The sequence below is a fragment of the Parasteatoda tepidariorum genome, chromosome 11, assembly GCF_982258835.1.
Source record: "Parasteatoda tepidariorum strain Cologne lab strain chromosome 11, Ptep-v5.0, whole genome shotgun sequence".
NCBI classification, from domain to species: Eukaryota; Metazoa; Arthropoda; class Arachnida; order Araneae; family Theridiidae; genus Parasteatoda; species Parasteatoda tepidariorum.
The window spans coordinates 18,623,243-18,644,663 of record NC_141765.1 but is presented as its reverse complement, the minus strand read 5'-3'; the positions used below and the strand labels follow the sequence as shown (position 1 = coordinate 18,644,663).

Genomic DNA, 21,421 nt, shown 5'->3' with positions numbered 1-21,421 from the left:
GCTTACAAAGACAGTTTTCTACAGACAAAATTCATATATTTTTATAATAGAATCAGTTACTTCAAAAGCTTTATTTTTATTTATTTATTTTTTGTGCTGTTCTATTTTTTTTAGTTAGATCAACAATCTAAGACAGGAGCCCCTTTAGTAAGTTCATACATATTGTTTAAAACAACCATATCAATCATTGAAACCTCAGCGACGTGAATCCAAAGGAGAGCAGAAAATTTATTCGAATTATCAGTTCAGTAATTTTTTTCATAAAAATAATACAACACAAGCCATTTATAAAAACTATAAAAGAAATTATAAATAAACATTCCCTATACATTAATTTATATATGAATGTGTAGAACTATACTACTGGTCATTAAAATTGCTACATCAGGAAGGAATGCAAATAACAGAATGATATTTATTGGGCACATACATTATAGTTGGAAGAACAAGTGATTAAGTTTTCAGGACATTAGGATGCATAGATCCTGAGGAATCAGCACTCGGAGCAGCCTCCCCTGGCAGCAATAACAGCAGTTATTCTCCTGGACATCGAGTCAAACAGAGATTGGATAGCATGGACAAGTACAGCATTCCATGCAGCTTCATCATGCCACAATTCATCGACCATAGTGACTGATGAGTGGTGGCATGACAGTCATCTGGCAACCATTGACCAGACGTTTTCAATTGGTGATGGATCAAGAAAACGTGCTGGCTAGGACAACAGACGAACATGTTCTGTATCAAGGAAGGTTAAGACAGTGCGGGCAACATGCGGTCGTGCAGTGTCTTGGTGAAACGTAGTGTTATGGAGGCCTTGAAGATAAGGCAGAACAACTGGCCCTAACACATCAGAAATGTAATGGCTGCTGTTCAAAATGCTGGCAATGGGAACAAGAGGTGATCGAGGCGTGTATCCAATGGCACCCCATACCAATACTCTAGGTGATGGGCCAGTATGACGATGTCGAATGCAAGCTGCCATTGGGCATTCTCCATGATGTCGCCAAACTCGAATGCGGCCATCATGATGTTGTATACAGAACCTGCATTCATCTAAAAAGACAAAGTCATGCCATTACATTGTATATACATTAAGTTTCAGGCTTCAATTCATATTTAAGAGCTAAAGAGCTGTTTCCAACTTTATCTTATTGAGAAGGTTCAGTCATGAACAGACTTGCAATTCAACTCTCTCATTCAACAGCTGTAAAGATTGATATAACCAACAATTTAACAAAGCATAGGGAATATACAACCCTACAATAATTGAAGAGAAACTTTCAATTCTTATCATTTTTTTAAATTTCTCAAGAAATAATTAAAGGATTATTTTGTAACTTCAGACATAATTAATTTGTGCAATTTTTTATACTGAGAAATTAAGCTTAACCCGGCAGGACACGCAGCTCCTATACTAACACAAAAACCTGTGTGTGGTCCTTAGCCTAAACTATAGTTAAAGCTTTGTTCACCGTAATATTCAAAAACAAAACTATTTTAATTATAAAATTTAAGTTTTTTAAAAATTAGTAACACACGAAATCATTAAAATACTCACAATAATCCAAAAAATAGCATATTTATTATACGTAACTTACTCTAAACTATCTTCTTTATCTTATCTATTCTTTATTCATGCAGTTTTGACATATACTAAGTGTGTGTTCTTTGCACAAAAATTTTTCATATGTTATGCATGCAGTTGATGATTTTTTGTACTTATTACTTGGGCAGATATAGCAATGTCCCTTATTTCAGAGCTTTCTTTTTTGAAGTAGATTCATTTTCATCCTTTTTGTCATTGCATGCATCCAGGCATCTCTTTCGGCAGTCTTTGGGTCTTGACTTTTTCTTTTTTACACAATGTACATTCAACTTTTCCAAAAAAATTATCGTTGTTCAAAGCATCTTCTTGAGCAGAATCTTCATCCAATTCTTATTGTGAATCATGATCACTCATAATTTCGCAATCAGAATTACGCTGTTTGTACATTAGAAAAAGTGTCCTCCTCACTCTCAACCTCATCCGAAAGTTTTCGCAGCCTCTCCATTTCCTTTTCCTACGGTGTTGCCATGTTGCAGCTAAGAAAAAACGTCCGAACACAAAGAATAGCAATATTCAAATGCATCTTTTTGACTAACGCGAAAAGGCGCGCAGGGTCCAGTCACACTCCTAACTTGACTACTCCTTCGTCAATGAAAAAATAATGACCCTTTCGAATTTGTAACACCTGGTATAGGTTGGTGGGCATATAAAATTAGACTACTGAAAAGAAAAAACTTTCAAGGTCAATCGAAGAAATTCTATTCACAAAATCATCTGGGGTCGATATGGACCCCCGCGCGTCCTGTTGGGTTAAAGATTTAGCAGAGGTTTCAGGAATCAACAAATTACGAAATAAAAGTATTTTTGTACATACTATGCCAGAAAATCAAGCCGTAAGCTTGTAATTTATACCGATCACTTTGGTTGTTACTTGCAGCAACTGCATAAAATTTCATAATACTAACTTAAATACTTATGGAGTTATGGACATTTTTATTAAAAATAATTTGGTCTTGCGTTTTTTTGCTATAATTAAAAAATTATTTAATAAATGAAACAAAATATTTGGAACAATTAAAAATTAATTACAAAGTTATTGCTTTAAAATTCAAAAAAAATATAGTTTCAATTATTTAAAGTGGTAGTAAATATACAATAATTTAAAGTAGTTCTTTCAGGGTGCGCAGTCAAATTATTCAACAAAAAATAAGCACCTTTTAGGCACTGAAAAGATGCTTTTAAGCACTTTAAAAAAATATCATAATTGGGCAGGATTGGAAAGTTTTTAATAATTGACAGTTTTATCTTGTTTTAACCGTCATGTCAAAAACAAATAATAAACTTTTGGCATTGTTTTTTACAATTGTCAAAAATTGTGAAGTTTTGAATCATGTAAAACGAATGGCGCTTTCAAATGCTACAGACTGACAATACGCCGAAATAGATTGGGGTTGAATGAATTGTGAAAACGTTGAATAGAACAACGTGAACTGTGTCTTTTTGCATAATTCACAGTGAAAATCAACATGGTAAAGGAAAAATCTCCTTTTGAAAAAGGGAAAATTTAGCACTTTTTAAAAACACCCAAAGAAAAAAGCACCTTTAAGCACTTTTTAAAAACGCTACACACCCTGTCTTTTATACTGTGCATGCACGGGGGGAAAAAATTCACAATTTTACAGTGAATCGTATTTTGCAACTAATAGAAAAATTCTGATTTTAATATCTTAAAAATTTTAATAGTTTCAAGCAATTTTCTAATAATTTTTTTACTTCTTTGAGAAAAGCTCAAAATGATAAGGGGCTTTCCACAAATTTCATTTCGTATAAGACAACATTTAATAGCAAATGATACCTTACAACAATCTTCCGGACACCAAACTGTGATAGTATTAGGAAAATACATTCCTTTAGGGGGGGGATGATCCTTCACAGTACCGGTGTCCTTTTTAATATATCTTATTTAACACTACAAAAAGAAATTTGTGGAAAATCCTTTATTATTTTGAGCTCTCTTTTAAAAAGTACAAAAATTAAGAAAATTGCTTGAAATTTTTTTACAATACTTAAATCAGAATTTTTTTATTAGTCTCTAAGTACGATTCCCTACGGTTGTGCACCCTGGGCATGCGCAATATCAAAGAGATACTTTAAACAGTCATATCTAGCTCAATTTTAAAGGTATAGTTTTCAAATTTTAAAACAATTTTGTAATTAATTTTAAATTGCTCCAAAAGTTTTGTTTAATTTTATTGAATAGTTTCAAAGCTACAACAATTAAAATTAAGACAAAAAAATTAGTTTTTTTATAAAAATGTCCATATTTCCAAACATAATTAAGCAAGATTTATGAAATTTTAAAATAAAATTGAATTATGAAATTGGTTAATAATTTATTACTAATTATATTACAGATTTCCATATAGATAAAAAAAATCTTAATGTTTTAATACAACACTATAACTTACCACAAATTTCGAATCACGAAAGTCTATTAGCAATGATTCCACAAAAAATTCACAGTTTTGTTGATCGCTCTTTTTGCAACTATTGTTAGAGATTTCCAAATGGTTTTTCAATTGATATGACATAACACTACTGTGAAGTCCGATCCACACATTTCAGTATCACTTTTAGACCCACTTGATTACAATCATGTAGTGCATCCACGTAGTTTTGGTAATCGTTTTTTTTTCTTTGGTAAGTTATTACATCTATTTGCTTAGTTATTACTATTAAAATCTCATGTTTTAATATGATAGTTCATTAGGCAAACTTCAAATCTCGCAATTGAAGAATCACTTTTTTAGGCACTCTATTATTGGCGATTTTAACCGTAAACCAAATAATTGAATCAATAGTATTAACTTCAGTTATTGCCACAGATTTACTTTTGAAATCTTTTTTTTTTTTTAAACTACTACTTTGTTTGTACCGAGAATTTTGAATCACGCATTTTGAAAATTACTTTTGACGCACTCAATTTATTGTAAATCCACGTGATTTTGTCGATTACATTTTCAACAGTTCCTGCAACGAATTTCCATGTGGGTTTTAAAATTTTGATTTCCTTTTCAATAAAATAACATTACAATCCACAAATTGCGAATGCGAATTATCACTTTATGATACACTTTAGTAGTGGCGATTCCATCTTTAACTGTCAATCTCCTCAGGGTGGGGGTGATTCTTTGTCTTTTGTAATCTTTTTACACCACACGATAAAATAAAAAAATAAATATAAGATTTTTTTGTGGAATAGTGAAATGCCATTGGAATCGCAAAACTCAGCTTCAGGAAATTGGATCAAATCATACAAAAAGTGGAAGCCTCCTGAAAATTATAAAAAAGCTCAGATTAGAGGAAAAGTGGAGGATTATCATCCAGTGATCCATATTGTTCGTTTTATAGAAAAATTCTTAAACTGATATTTATTAAAACACTTAGAATTTCCTACTTTTTCATATACTATTTCTGTTTAACAGGTCACTTCCATGGGAACTTTTTGAGTCCAATAATGGTGCTATAAACTTAGTAGTTATGGATTTCGATTTTATGCGAAAAAACGATTTTGAAGGAGAAGCTTTTCTACGTTTTGACCAATTAGAGTTCATAAACACCATGAAACCACCAGAACCTATTGAGCTTAATCTCACAGTGCCAGATTTCAGTTGTAAGTTTTATATTATTTCGCAAATTAAAAATTACTTAAGATGCATGCTAAAACAAGATATATCAATAGGTTTTAATGTAAATAAAAATATTTTAAAATGAATAAAAATTAAATTTTACACTCACATTTGGATTTTAGGAAGCAAAAAGAAATAAAAGTTAAGAGACATTTTTACAAATTTAAATACCAATGATATATCATCTTTTGCCAGAGATTTTTTTTTAAAGATTAATTTCTTTATTACTTGCTCTGAAATTAAACTTGGATGTCACAAGTTCATTATAATTCAATTAAATATTGCTTATCGAATTATTACACCTAAATATAAAGATTAAAATAATCTTAAATAAGCAGCAGCTTTCAAATATTACTTTAATAGACGTTTTGAAGTTTTTGGTTTGTGAATTCAATTGTGATTTTTTAAAAAAAAATAAAGAATGGCATGAAATTTTGTCAAATATGTATTCTGTTCCTGAAAATTAACTTATTTTTGCATTCATTTTTTTAAAAATCCAACTCAAATTCAAAATGTTCTTTGAATTTCTAAGAAGAACATTTCTATGGCTTGTAGAAAAATGTGATTTTTAGGGAACTTATAGTTCCTATCAATATTTCAGATGAAAATAAATTCTGTCAGAGCAGCAAATTCAATCATAACTCAATTTTACAGAAAAAAAAATTTCTAAAATTCACAAATGGCTTTGACCAAAACTCAAATAAATTGCATATCATCCAACGTAAGAACAGTTAGAAATTATTTATCAAACACATAATATGCATATGCATTTACCAATTTTTCAAATAAAAATATTTTTCCTAACTCTATTTTAAAAGGTTCACCCCCTGATGAAGATGGGAAGGAAACAGCATTCAATGTGTCCAGATTTAGTAAAGGTAAAGTATTCAAATATAAATATTTCTCCCTAAATATAACAATGCTTTTAAATTAAAGTAACATAGCTAAACTTATAAGTGGATGAAGGAGATATTTATAGATAGAGGCATGTCATGAATTAGATAAATGAAAGTATGAAAAGCTTTTTAAGTAAATCATCTAGAAATTTCTTAATACATCTTTCATCCATAAACCTCTATATTAGAATGGGTTTTAAAAAAAGGAATTTTAGAATGCTTTGGTGCAGAAAAGTTGCATATTATAATAAGAATATGAAACACAGAAAAATTTTAAATATCTGTCAATTCAGGGTATCTGCTACATTTTAGATTTTCAAATTCATGACTTTCCATGACTAATTCCTAGATTTTTTCATGACTTAACGAAGTTACTATTTTCTCCGACAAAAACACAACAAGAAATTTTTAAATTTAAAAAAACAATAAAGAAAGAGTTGAAGCAATAAAATAGCTGAAAAAAATACAAAAGCAAATAATTTTGTTCTGCAGAATTATATTCTAAAGATACTTTTCTAGTTCATCCGAAAGGAAAGAAATACTCCAGATTTTTCTGTTCTCATTTCGGAATTTAAAAATTTTCTCCAATGACTGGCTTGCTTCAGCTAGAATTTTAAATTGATAAAATAAAAATAAATAATAACAAAAATTCTGAAATCACAGAAGTTTAAAAGATAATTCGCTCTAGAAATGATGTTTTTTCTTTCATTTTTTTAAAGAATTCCAAAACTTTTAAAGAACATGTTAAAAAAATTTTATACTTTAATAAAATATGACTGTGAGTGGGGATTTTATTACAAATTTAGATATGCGGAACACCATGAAATGGGGGGGGGGTATTTCTAAATTCCATTTTAAAAATAAGATTTTTCAGCGACCTAAATCCATGACATTCCATAATTTTTTTTTTAAAAAATAGTTAAAATCATGATATTTCATAACAAATTTTGTTCAATACCGAAATTCACGACATTCTAGGTGCACGGATACCCTGTCAATTTCTTTCATTCACCCATTGTACTTAAAACTTGAAAAAATCATTCCCCTTTCAATTCTTTTAAGTTGACTAAAATTTCTGAATTTTGAAACAAACGCGCTTTAGTTTTTTGATACCTCTTTGTTAGTTTGAATAACCTAAAAAAATTATATTCTGATCGATAATTTAATTTCTTACTTTCGCACGTTAAAAAAAAAAAAAAAAAAGAAGTTTTCTCAATTTTTACAGTGTCTCTCCTCACTCATTATGTTAGATTAAATACCCATAACTCACCACATGAAGATAGTTGCACGGTGAGTTCCACCTATACTCAACCCAACTAACCACCTAATTTTATGGAGGGGTATTTACATTATATACAAAGCTTTTCAATACTACATTGTTAAGGTTCTTTTTTTACAACTACTACATATCTAAAGTCTGATTTTTTGGAGAATGGAGGCACAATAGATCTAGATTTGAATGTTGCTCTGATATTCTTCGTAACTATCCATCTCTAACTTCATATTCACATATTTTATTCAAAGCCTTTGCTACAAGTTTTGAAGTAATCCTAAGGTTGAAAGTTTATCTTCAGTAATAAAAAATTTCTAACAGTCTTTTTCGTTGAGATGATGCCTTGATTTTAAGATCCTTCTTATATACAACCTAAGGACATGGTTGATAACAGTTTGCAGTCTGGAATGGGACAAAGGAACAGGATCACAATTTCTCAAGTCTTCTGGATGATGCCCAAAAATGATAGCATTTAAAATGTACTGCAGATATTGTTAGCTGAAATGAATTTGTTGAGCAAAGATCAAATTTCATACTACCAAAGATAAACTTAAGATTAGTTTGAAAACATTAATTAGAATTTTGACATGGTACATCCTCCCTCAATGCTGCAAGACTTAAATGAACATATTAAAATCACTCATTAATTCTGGAACCATGCAAATTAGAGAAATACTAAAGTTTCCTTGTCAATCCCAGGCGATGGAAAGGTGTGCTGAACTTGTGACAGGGGCTTTGAATAAAATAGGCGAACATGAAGTAAGAGATGGATATATCCAAGCAACACTAAGATCTAGACCAGTAAATACTTATTTCACCAAAAAAAATTACACTTTTAGTGTGCTGAATATCAAAAACAAAAAAAAGAACCTTATCAATTTAGTAGGCCAAAGAATCTTACTCCATTGAAAATATTTGTACATAGTTGTAAACATAATGTAAAATCCAATTCAAAAAACTAGATGGTTGGTTGGGTAAAGTGCAGGTGAAACTCGATCAGCAACCATCTTCATTATGGGTTATTCTGATCTAACATTATGTGAAGTTGGTGAACATGTGACATTTTCTAAAACATTGTGCAAACATAAAAAATTAAATCATTTAAATTATCCAAGAAGCATAAAAAGCTAAAATGTGTTTGCTCCAGAAAATTTAAAAAAGGCCAATTTTTTTCAAGTTTTATCCATTTTAAGTAAGGTGTGCAAATGGTGGCAATTGATTTTAAAAATTTTCATGCAATTTTTATTCTTATGATAGGCAACTCTTCTGCAGTAAAGCAATCTAAAGTTCATTCTTTTCTACCCACTGTACCCTATATCCCACAGTACACTCTATCTCATCACAAGCAAAAAAATTTTGATTGACAAATTGCTGGCAAAAAGATATTTTCATGTAATTAAACACAGGAAATGAATAATTTTTTTGAAAAATATTTATTTTATCATTCGAAAGTTTAAGCACAAGAGCAAAAATGCCCCCATTATTCTTAATAATATTATATATACACATTCCCATTAAAGTAATTAGCTTCTGAAGCCAGGTGAAAGAATATCATGCTTTCCCAATAGACTCACGGAGTTCTTCAACAGTGCTATTTTATTTACCATTTCTATATGCTTGGAAAATTAAAATGCCCCAACCATTCTTAATTGGATTTAGGCCTAGGTTCAAGGCAGGCCAATCTAAATATCTGAACATTTTATTGAGAACATTTCACTTTGTCCCAATGATGCTGTCAAAGCTATAATATTGCTTTATGCTTAAAATATTTCAAAAGCATAAATACTTTTTCATGAAAAGTTGAAAAATGTACTTTTAATTAATTTGCTGCAGGTAGCTCAAATATGCATATATATTAAATGATAATATTGATCAGTTGTCCCAATCAAAGCTGAAAATTTTCTAACTTGCTAAATTACTTTTACTTTAATTTTTAAACTTCAATTAAGAAGTTTTAAGCTGTATTAATATGAAGTGGAACATGATTATCAAATCATGACGTATGATTCTTCAATATAAAGCACAATGTGTAGTAACACAATGTGTGTGCTATTATGAATGAGAATTAATATTATTGCATTGATTCATAATCAATTGACAGTTGGCAAGTGAACCCTTACCAATTAAATTTTTTAAGCTTATAAAAACTGAAAAATAGAGAAACTAAATTTTAGATAGCTTCAGGTATTTTGACAGCATAAGGGTGGGAAGTATGACTTTTAATATCATTCCTTAAGTGCATTTTTTTTTAAATATTTAACTGAAAGAACTATTTTAATCCTTAAATGTTCAAGCATATTAGCAATACTGGAATTCCTCTAAAGATAGAAATTTTGTATCTTTTAATCATTTTTTGCACACGATTAGCTTTCAAAATATGCAAAAATTTATTTGATTTTAGAGTATTTTTAACATGATGCCCCAACTAATAATAAAAAACATTTTTAAAAAAAGGGTCAAGTTTATTTCTTTAACAACTCAGCAACTGGAAACTGGGTGTAACATTTTAAGTAAGAAATTACAATCCTCATGTACAGCGAACTTGGATTTCTTTATTGTTCTATTTTAATGATGGGATTTTCACTAAGTGCCAATCATAATGGTCCAACTGTGCTAATAAACTAGTATTTATCATTAAGTTATGGAAGCATACTTTCTTTGATTAAACATGGCCAATTTTCAACACATTTGGATATTTGATCATCAAAATATGGAAGGCAGTCGCTAACTGGAACACATGATCCAAATAGTTTAAACGAGAGAGCAGTCAAAAGTTCGGACCCCTGTATATTAATTTCAATTTTTGCGTATTTTGCCACATCTCAGGATGTTTTTAAGCAAATCAAAGAAATTTTATCCACAATGAAAAACAATAGTGCGTGGAGTCCCTCCGCGCGGAAGAAGTGAAATTTCGTAATGTGGAAATGAAAATAGGAAGTGGTAGAAATTGATTTTTAGTGAAATCATATTGTTTCTTTAAGACAAACTTTATTAACATTGCTTACAATTCACAATTGATCGAATCTTTTAATTATCATTTTCGAAAAGAGAAATATCCAAATCTATAACATTTACAATGGGATTATGATAACTAAAGTAAGATACGAAATGTTTGAGTTCTATTTTTTTCAATATTTCTTGCAAAAACTGCTTCAATGGTAGTTCACCCTTTGGTTGTTGGATCATTCCTACCATTTATTATTTCAAATCCAAATTTGTCTTTAAGGAAGGTTAATAATGTTTCAGCTTCAGGTAACGAGAAATTCACATTAAAATCTCCTGCAAGGATCACAGGCCGCTCGTTACCATGGTAGCGTGAAACATTCAACGCAACCTTGTTGGAATTCGCATTAGAAGTGTCACTTCAATAAAATCTGTTCATCCAAATATTACATATCACTTATCAAAAACGTTTTGAATTGGAAGATGTATGAATAATTCTCAGGAATGTAATTTTAAATACCAAAATGCAAAATCTAATAACAGTAACTGTTAAACAATCTGTTTAACAGTTTCTGAGTGATAAATTTATAAAAAAGCTGTCTTTTTTTAAACTTGATTTTTGCAAGAACTGATAAACCAAAAATTCTGTATCTTGTCATTTACAATTATGTAAAAAATTGTATACCTTTCAATTCAATTTTTTTTAACAATTATTAAATTGAAATTCTTCATTACATTGAATTATTTTGAGATAAACAATTTGCTTAAAAACTTACCAAAAAATAGTGAAACTCACAAAAAGCGCAGATAACATTATTCGGGCTCAAACTTTCAACAGCTCTTGGGACCATATGTCATAGATTGCAACTCTTCCTCATATTTTGATGGCGAAAAATATAAATCTGATGAAAAAAAGGTATGTTAGTTTAGAGAAAGCGACGACTTTCAAAGACTTTCATACTTAATAGCTGCATTTTATTTTTCAAATGAAACTGAAATCTTTTGCTGAAAAAGACTTAATTTTAAATAGTATTTTATGTTATTGTTTATTCAAAATTGGATTTATCTTTAAATGGGAAAAAAACTTGTACCCATTCGTGCCTAGCATCCTAACATTGGTATGTTTTGATTTCTATAAAATAAATATTTTAAAAGTTTAATTATTTTTTATAGTTTTTGCATTCATTTGACAGCATTTACTATAATCAAGCAGAATATTAAGTTGAAAAAAAATTCAGGCATTAATGTTTTAACATTGGCGCTTAGTTCACGAAAATCCAATCAATAAAAAGGTTAATCCAGGGAGATTTTTTTTATTTTACGCAAGGTCAGTACATAAAATATTTTTACATTAACATTGCAGTAAAAAAATACTAAAAAATGATAACCTGAAATTGGCAGTCTCTAGAAAATAGATTTTTAATCCTTTTCTTCTTGGAACTGCCCTGTGTTCAAACATCCATATACCTATGAAGTACATTATAAATACAGATTACGTTGAAAAGGTAACCAAAAAGATGCAAGTTTTTCAAACCAAACGCCTGATTCTATTTGGGGTTGTATTAAAGCCCCTTTGCTTAATTACCCTTTTGCTTCAATATGCAATTAATAATCTTAAAATATTATTAATTGCATACTGAAAAAAAATGGACTTTTTCCGCTCACAAGAAAATAAATCAGAAATATTTTTATTAAATTCTGCGAAATTTGAATAAAAACATCTGAATATTTTAATGATTATACCAAATTATCTCTGTTTCCTTTAGGTGATATACTTAATACTCTTGAAACAAGGCCTTGGGACAATGCTGCAACTACATTCCTAAAAAGTGAAAAATTTAAGCATCTTTGAAAGTTTTTCAAAGTATTCATCTAATTGTGAATGATGCCAGCTTCATAATTTCATGAACTGCCAATTGCCATATATGATTTTAAATAAAAACATGACCTAAGACAAGGAGTCATTTTATTTATTGCATGTGTTAAATTCTTTAAATGGAGATTATATATCTCAAATAATTTGTCTTGTGTAATTTTTAATGAGTACTACATCAGTGATTATACATTCTCTGTGACTTCATTGCTTCATTTAATCAATGTAATAAAAATATATTGCCAGAATGTGATGCAAGACTTTTATATTTCTCACTGAAAATCTTGAGTTAAAAGAATTTTAATTTCAGAAATTCAATGAATATGCTTAATACTGTTATTGTTTATGTGAAATATTTGTAATTTGCTTGATTATAATATTTCAGATAAAATTTTGTTTTATTTAGTGAGAAATGTCTTGATAATAAAATGGTTGTGAAAAAGAGATATTTCGTTGTGTGTTTCAATGACTGTAACCAAAATTTCATACTCTCTATAAGTCAAACAATGTATCAAATTCATAGTTTTATTTTTTGTTTCATAAACCAAAGTTAAAAGATACACATCTGAATATCAGGAAGTAAGGAGGTAGGAAAAAAGTATAATATATAACTTGTAATTGTGATCTACAACAATAAGTAATATTATTATAATAATAGAAAGAAATGATAAAAAAACAATGATAATCAGATAGTAACTAGCAGTCACAAATTATTATTTAATCGCAAGTACAGTACAGAACCCGTTACCCAGAAATCAGAAAACTGGGAAACCAAAAAACTGGAACGAAATTCGATAAATTTTCCCGCCATTTTAAAAAAAAAAAAAAAAAAACATTTTCCTCATGAGATTTTAGGATTTTTCTTTCTTTTTTGAAAGATGTTCACCTTACCATCATTTTGGAAATAATCATTAGTGTATTGCTTCATCGTTTGTTCTTTTTAAGATTATTTCCAATTTTTTTTTTTAGTTGGGTTTATCGCTATTCCGGATAACTGATTTTTCCGGTTTTCTGAATCGCTACAAAAAGCCGTTTTTTTAGTGTTAAACCCAACTAAAAAAAAAATTTATTTGGAAATAATCTTAAAAATAAGAAAAAACGATGAAGTAATACACTAATGATTATTTCTGAAATGATGGTAAGGTAAACATCTTTCAAAAAAGAAAGACAAATCCTAAAATCCTATGAGGAAAAAAAATTTTTTTTTTTTTAAATTGCAGGAAAATTTATCGAATTTCGTTCCGTTTTTTTTTGGTTTTCCGATTTACGGATAACGGGATCTGTACTGTAATTGATTACTCATCATCATAATGTCTAAATTATGCACACTTATATTATTTTGGACACTTATATTATTTTGCACACTTATATTACACTACTTATATTACTTTATTATATAACTTGCACACTTATATTATTTTGGTTTCATAAATATCTCCATTTAAGATGAACAAAAATGGCTTTAGTTCATGTAAGTTCACACAATATAAGTCTAGGAGCAAAATAATAAAACAGAGACACAAGTCAGTAAAATAAATAACAAATGATCATGCATATTTTACATACTAACTAAATAGAAATGCTGATTTAAAATGCTGCATGCTTTTATATACAACATTCAAAACTGGATAGTTGAACAGTTAACAAGAAAAAATTATTTTAAAAGGCCTTTTTTATTAAAAAGTAGAATTTTAAATTCATCTGGATATTATTCAGCTCATCTAGATTATTTCAAATGGGTAAAAGTACACTCATTAAATGTACAGTGCTAGACCATTTGATTGTCACTGTAACATACTTCAATAATATGATTCACACCGACAAGTAACATGGAATATGATAAATGCTATGAGATTGATTAAAAAAATTATTTAATTGTAAATCTCAGCAAAATATAAGCTTAGACAAAAAGTCAGACTTATTTCAGTCAATGCTATCTTAGTTAGTTGCGTATTTATAATTATAGAAATCTAAGAAAATTTATCTTGTTCTCACAATTTTGATTAGAATAGGTTCCATAATTTTAAGTTAAATTTTAAAAGTGTTGTAAAAAATGAGAATAAAAAAAAAGGCAATTGTTCTCAAGTACTTAATGTTACTAAAGCTCAAAAATTATATCGCCAAGTAGGACATGCAAATACTTAAAATACTCATTAATACTCATTAATTGCCCTCAAATATTGATGAATATCAACAAAATACCGGATGAGGTGGGGAGATGGCCCCGAAGAGTAAGAAAAGAGAAGCGATTATGTTTGATAACATCTAAATGGTATTAAACTCAATTATAAAAATGCTTTTTCATAACTCAAGTCATGCTCATTTTTTATCCTACATATTTATCACAATTGATAAGCATAAGAAAATAATGAATATAAAGGTGAAATAGCAATGGGAATGCAAATTTAAGAATGACAGTAACATGTTAAAGACATACAATTGGTGATACTTAATAATTTTGACAATACTAGTTTGTAAATAAAAAAATTTTGCATTTACTCCATCAATGCATATTTGTGATATTTATTTGTTAATAATACTAAAACTATTTTGATCATATTAATTAATATTTCTTAATTGTCTGCAAAAGTTTTAAAATAGAGATAAAATTGCTAAGAACACTTTTTCTCCTGACTAATATCAGGTATAGTCATATGTTTTATTAAATTTGCACTAGTCAGTTTTGTTGGATTATAAAAGTTAAGTGCATGCAGTTTTTAGATTCACATGCTCAGCAGATCATGCAAAAATTTTGAAATTTCCGAGCCTTGATACAAGCACATTTTCAAACCCTGATGCTTACAGTTCCTGCTGCATTGCTTCACAAAACTCTCCTTTTTTTCCCCTTCTTTGTATTTTACCTTAGTAAGTCTCACAGTTAAATTTACCACAGCAATTTCATTAACATTTGGTGATAAGTAAGTCAATTCTAACAAAAAATTTAAGCATAAATAATTTTTACAACAGAATTCAGCTACAATTGAGTTATACCTTAAATTCTGATTTATTTAAGAAATACTTAAAATAAAAAAAGTGAAATACTAAAAAGTCAAAACAACAGGGTAAAAATTATGTATCTTGAAATTCAATTCAAATGCAACTAACACGAGCAATAATGTTTAGAATTGAAAAAAAAATTTTAAAAACTTTCTCAATTAATATATATGTTCATTTGTAGTTCTTTAATTTTTCTGCAGTTGTCCTAAACATATTTTTTCGATACAAATTTAATTAAAATAGGTTTACATTTTTTTTTTTTGTTCCACCATTCAACAATATTTCACATTTTTGAATTTCAAAAGATTTAGCTTTTTCATAACTTTAAAAATGCAGTTGCTTAAAAAAGTGATTTTTTTCAAAGATATATATTGTCTAGCTGTGTTCATCTTTAAAATGCCTTAAACTTTACTTAGAAATGTAAATTTTTCTAACATTGACAGTCAGTAATAAAGGTTTAATTTGGTGGAAAGTTGTCTACATGTTAAGATACGAGTGGAATGTACAATGATACAATGCCTAATATGTAGTGAATTAATATTTTCACTGTAGAACTTTTACTTTTTAAAATAAATATTTTCAACTTAGAGTGTCTTAAAAATAGTGCCTTACACTTTATTTTTGAGTCATACATTTTTCTAAAATCGATAGTCAATAGCAGTTTAATTTGGTGAAAAAGTGACCTAATGGGAACTTTTTTATACATAAAACAAATATTTTCCATGTGTGTCAAATTTTAAAATGGTATCTTTTTACATTTTGCTTTTGAATAGTAATTTTTTTTAAAAATGGCAGCCAATAATAGGTGTTTACTTGGTTGTCAATATTGACCTATTATGTAACAATATAATAAGTATTTAAAAATTTATTCAAAAAACTTTGCAAAGTCAAACTTATATTATAAATAATAAGACAAACATTTTTAACTTATACTCATCTTTAAAATGGTATCTCATACTTTCCTTCTGAATTGATAATATTTTAAACAATAGCAGCCAATAATAATTGTTTAATCTGGTGAAAAAGTGGTTAAAATATGTAATGATACAATGGATATTTAAAAAAAATTTTTAGAAAAACTTGCAAAGAAATATTTTTAATTTTTGTGATAAAAATTTTTTATTTGAGTTAATTTTGGTTTCTAACACTCTGTTACAGAGTTGAAAATTTTTCTAAAAGCTGTAGACAAGTTACATTAGTTTACATTTATAATACTTTAGATTTCGCATATTATGGTACAAAATTATAAATTATTGCAGTTAAGATAACAAAATATTCACAAAATGAAGAAAAGGCATGAATATTTAATTATGTAGTTGAAAAATACAAATTTTAAAAGAAGTTTAGTCTGACACAAAAATTGCTTAACAACAGAAAATTCCAAGACAAAGAGATAAATATGCATTAGCACCTTTAAAAGAAACAGGGACAAATGACCCATGGAAATGTTCTAGACGCACCAATTCCATAACAAAACAAAAGACAAACATATTATCATAAGCAAGCAAAATAGAAAAATATCCAATAAATGCAATCAAGGAAGAAATAAATAAAATTAGAGAAACTCTTGTTTCAGTTGATGTGGTAAAAAGGCAACTGCATAACACAAATATAAATGGTCAAATACCAAAGTGTTTTTTTTTTTATTTAAAAAAAAAAAGATTTTATATTTGCAAATACATTTAAGAAAGAATGTATCTTAAAGTTTTCTATGTCACAGTATAAAACTTATAAGAGGTAATGCTTTGTTTTGGAGAAAGAAGGATTGGTGATTTGATACAAATAAAGTCAAACATTAACAAAAAGTTGCATGCTGATACTGTAGTTCTTCATGGAGTATAATGTATAATGAAGAGAATATTGGAAAGTTTTCATTTTTGAACAGATTAATGACCCTAATGACATATTCAGTATAAGAATTATTTGAAACTAAAAGAAAAGCAAAAAATTAGCCTAGTGGTGTCAGAGCAATTACAATTGCATAATTACAACCAGAACCCATACCACAAGCTTTCTGGAATAGAGAAAAAAAAATTTATCTGGAAAGCAAAATCTGGAATGTCTGATTCCAGATGATGCCCTACCATGAGCTTGGCTTAGGACTCTGTTGTTTTCATTTAGAATACGAATGTGAGGGCGTGGTTAAAAACCAGCCAATCTAAGTGTGGCGGTACTTAATTTTTCAATGCCAGAAAGGTTTCTCAACACTTTAATTTTTAAACTTTCTAATATCCTGAAATGTGAAGAAAAATTGCCACAAATTCATTTTTGACAATTGTAAAACATTAATAAGAATTGAAATAAACTGTTGCTATAATTTTTGCTTATTATAGCATTTGTATAAAATATGCCTTGTATATGCCTTTTCTTTTTAGAAAAAAATTTTTTTTTATAAAAATGCATACCTGAAAAAGGAGAGATCAAAACTAAACTAACTGTTGTATCTCATTTTGAAACTAAAAAGAAAATAGGTAAAAATATTTATTTTTTTGCATGGAATCAGAAATGCTACAAATTTGTTACAAAACACAATTAAAAATTTTAAATGAGTATATTTTGTATTATAGAACTGTAATTTTAAATCCATAAAATGTAGCTCCTAGAAGTTTAATCAGAAGAGTAATGGAAAGTATACAACTTTTAGACGATCTTCAAATTAATATAGTATTCACCATATCTCTGAAAATATATTAGGGAGTCACAAAAATTTTTCACACAATTATAAAAATCATTAATCTGACGAAAACTGAGTATGATGTTATTTTTAATCGTTGATTAAATTTAATGATCCAAAAATATTTGAATAGTAAAGTGGGAGATATTGGGGCAATATTTAAAGAAATAAATATTTAAAATTTAAATGAATAAATTTCAGTACAATTATATATATATATAACAAGAGATATATTGGCTTTTAAAGGAAAATTAAAGGAGATAACATTTTGCTTTTTTTAATATAATAATATTTACACACAACTGTATTTTTCTCATTTATTCCTTTGGTTGGGGTCTATTGAACTTGCTGCGGGTCTAATGAGGCACATTTAATTCAACAAGATTAGTAGAATTAGAGCACCTGTATAAGGAATGTCAGTTATTTTAAGACTTCATATTATCAGACGCAATTATTTTAGAGATTTTATTTCAAAATAGAATGTACATATTCAAGTTGAAAAAATTAAAATCAAAATATTTAAAATTTATGAACAAATAGTTTTCTGATCGATTATAGACAAAGACAATTTTATATTACTCTAAAAAAAATTCTGCAATAGTTCTTCAAAAAGTAGTTCCATCGATCAGGTAATTGTTTCTTGCAGCAATGGCAAATAAAATCCAGGTGTGGTATGATGCACATTAATAAAATAACAAATATTACTACATTACATTGTTACCGTTCTTGCCAAATGTGACTTTGCCAACTTGCTTCATTTTTTTTTGCAGTTATAAAATAGCTCTTACCTGAGCTAATTATTCTTTAGAGTTTGAGTTTGTATTTTTGAAAGACTTATGCTATATGTGAATAAAAATTTTCAACATTGACTTTATTAAACGCTGATTGATCTGGCAAAGCCTGAAACCTCAGGTCAAATCATTTTTATATAGCATTGCATGAAATGACAGATTCAATTGTCACCCACTTTATCATCAATGTGCCAATTCTCAAAAAGTTTTATTTTTGCAGAGAGCAAACTGAATTGCAGATTTTCTAGTCTCTGTTTATACCTACTACTGTGCATTTTTGATGAAGTTCCCAACTACTCTATTTCAGATGCCCCACAATAAAGAAAAGAAAGAAAACTGAACAGAAGCAGGCATTAGAAGAAGCTATAATATCAAAAGCAATTCTGAATAAAAAGTTAGCTTATTTAAGTAACAGATAAAAAGTCTAAAATTTCAAAATCAAAATTCTCTACACATGTCTGTGAAATAAAATCAAAAAAGACATTTATTTTAACTCTCAGAACAGTTCAAAATGCTTTCCCAGATACAAGAAAATGAACTGAATCAGTATAAAAACACAAAACATTGTAAATTTTAAATTATTTCAAATATTCTATGTTTAAAATTATTAAACTTGTCCAATTAGAAAAATTAAATTATCTATTTCATAGAAGTTTGAAGTAGTTTTTTTTTTCTGCAGTTAGCTTCTAAATGTTTCAGTAAAACATAAATTCATTTTAATTATTATTTACTTAAAAATATAGCATTTTGTTGAAATTGATATTATTTTTAAATAATTTCTTTAGAGATTGCCAGTTTTTTAAAACTTTCTTTTGTAAAACTCTTTAATAAAACATTAATCTTTTAAATAACTCATGAATTCAATTCATTTAATCCTATATAATATCAATCCTGATATCACATTAGTCCCCATATGCTAGATACTTTATATTCTTCTGAACAATGTAAAACAAGTTTATTCCAAGTCAATTTAAAAATATAATAAAATAGAATATTATCTAGTCAAAATAGAATATTCGTGTTATAATAGTAGCCTCATGAAAAATCTCAGGTAATATTAAGTAAAAAAATTTTACTTTTTATAGGTCAAATTTTATTTCTTATAATTTTACTTCTTCTTTTCTTATAATTTTACTTTCTTATAATTTTACTTCTTATAATTTTACTGGAAAATAGCAGACTTCCTGATATCAAAGTATGCAGCTTTGATATTACTAATTATGTGTTACATAATGATTTCTTAAAAGCTATATTTTCCTTAAAATATGACCATTGTCCTATTAAACTCCAGTTTTCCCTATACATGTTTTTACCTTAAAAGAAACTTTAAATCACAGAATCAGAAAAAACTTTAAATCTAGAAAAAATTTGTATACCTAGAAAATAATTAATAAATTAAGTAATAAATAAATCTCAAAAATTAACTAATACAATAATCATCAGCAAAAAAAATTATAAATTTCTTTATTATTAAAATAAGGTTAAAAATTTAAAAAGTAAAATAAACATTTAAAGGGACTTAAAACTTTTGAACTCAACATAAACTTTTAGAGCCATGTCAATCAATGTATATAAACTTTACAATTGGTTTCCACCAATATTTTAATGATAAAAAGTATATTTTTATATCTAATTTCATCACTTAAAATATCTCCACTAACAAATTAACTTCTTAAATCATTAAGATAACACATGTTTCCAATAAATTACATAAGTTGTAAAAATATAAAGAACATTAGAACAACTTTCCTATTTGTGTGCGACATTTAGAATCATTAGAAAATTACATGCAAAAGTCACATGTATACCCTGAAAAATTGTCAAATACAGTTTTTTAGTATCAAGAAAGGTTACACTTCAGAAATAAGAATTTTCATATTTTAATTTTGCAATCAATAATTGATAGCAGTTAAATATTACTATATAATAATATTTTTTCAAATATATTATTTTTTCAAAAAATTTCATACTTGTCAACCTAATGAATGATACTTTTGATTTATATTTAAAATTTTTGAAGTAGATGAACATAGAAATTTTTTGGCATAATTGTAATATTCATACACTTTTATTAAATTTGAATAAGATGTTTGAACAAGTACAAATACCAATTCGGCATACACTTTGACGACTAACATGCTCAGCAGGACAAGCAATAATTGTGAGAATTATCGAACACTGATTACCACAAAGATTAAAAATAATGTTTTCAAAATGATAGCTATGCCTCATGTAACATTTATGTTTCTCTCATTTCGTATTTACTTGGAACAAAATAAAGACAAAGAGACTAAAGTTATAACTTTCTTATAAAACAACAGTTTTTACATTAATAAGAAAATTAGCAATAAAGTACCATGCAGAATTATTTTTAACTGATTTAAAAGCAATTATTCACAATTCGTTTCTCACATACACAAATTTTAAAATTCCCGGGACCTTAAACGTAAACGAAACAAAACAGACAAACTAAGCATTTAAATGCTTCTGTTTACCTATTTCTGCTAATAAAAAAAATTTGCTCAATTCATTTATTTAACTGTTAAATCCCATCACAATTTTATAGAGGGCGCACAAATTGCAAGAGAAATGAAACGATGTGAGGGCCATTCTAACTCTATGCGCATGTGAACCACCATGAAAACCTGGCTGGCGGGTTTCTTGAGGGTAATCAAATCGTATCTCCTAATTAGCAAACGCAAATTTTTCACATGCAGCTCCTGATTTCTGATTTTT

At 27.9% G+C, this 21,421-nt stretch overlaps 2 protein-coding genes across 21 annotated transcripts in view; one reads left to right on the top strand and one right to left on the bottom strand.

Annotated features, from left to right (window-relative positions):
- Positions 1–12,665, top strand: part of LOC107451031 (BAI1-associated protein 3) — a 392,542-nt gene extending 379,877 nt beyond the window's left edge. For 3 of the 4 annotated variants that reach the window (XM_087155406.1, XM_087155403.1, XM_087155404.1), the window contains 3 exons: positions 5,035–5,222; positions 6,057–6,116; positions 12,117–12,665. In XM_087155406.1, the coding sequence (XP_087011532.1) occupies positions 5,035–5,222; positions 6,057–6,116; positions 12,117–12,202 (334 nt within the window). In that variant the 3' untranslated portion in view covers positions 12,203–12,665. The remainder of the gene's footprint in view (positions 1–5,034; positions 5,223–6,056; positions 6,117–12,116) is intronic. The other variant, XM_087155405.1, reaches the window with a different exon arrangement.
- On the bottom strand, positions 389–21,173 carry LOC107451032 (uncharacterized). Of its 17 annotated transcripts, none has more exons than XM_087155409.1 (6): positions 21,042–21,173; positions 17,626–17,676; positions 11,739–11,817; positions 11,127–11,252; positions 4,018–4,882; positions 389–1,056 (listed from the first exon to the last, which is right to left on the bottom strand). In XM_087155409.1, exons 5-6 carry the CDS (start codon positions 4,138–4,140, stop codon positions 874–876), a joined length of 306 nt encoding a protein of 101 aa, XP_087011535.1. In that variant the 5' UTR covers positions 4,141–4,882; positions 11,127–11,252; positions 11,739–11,817; positions 17,626–17,676; positions 21,042–21,173; the 3' UTR covers positions 389–873. The 17 variants fall into 17 exon arrangements, with proteins under 17 accessions (XP_087011535.1, XP_087011533.1, XP_087011536.1 ...); XM_087155407.1 differs by having other exon boundaries at positions 20,794–21,158; XM_087155410.1 differs by having other exon boundaries at positions 21,102–21,148.
- Positions 21,174–21,421: the final 248 nt, after the last annotated feature.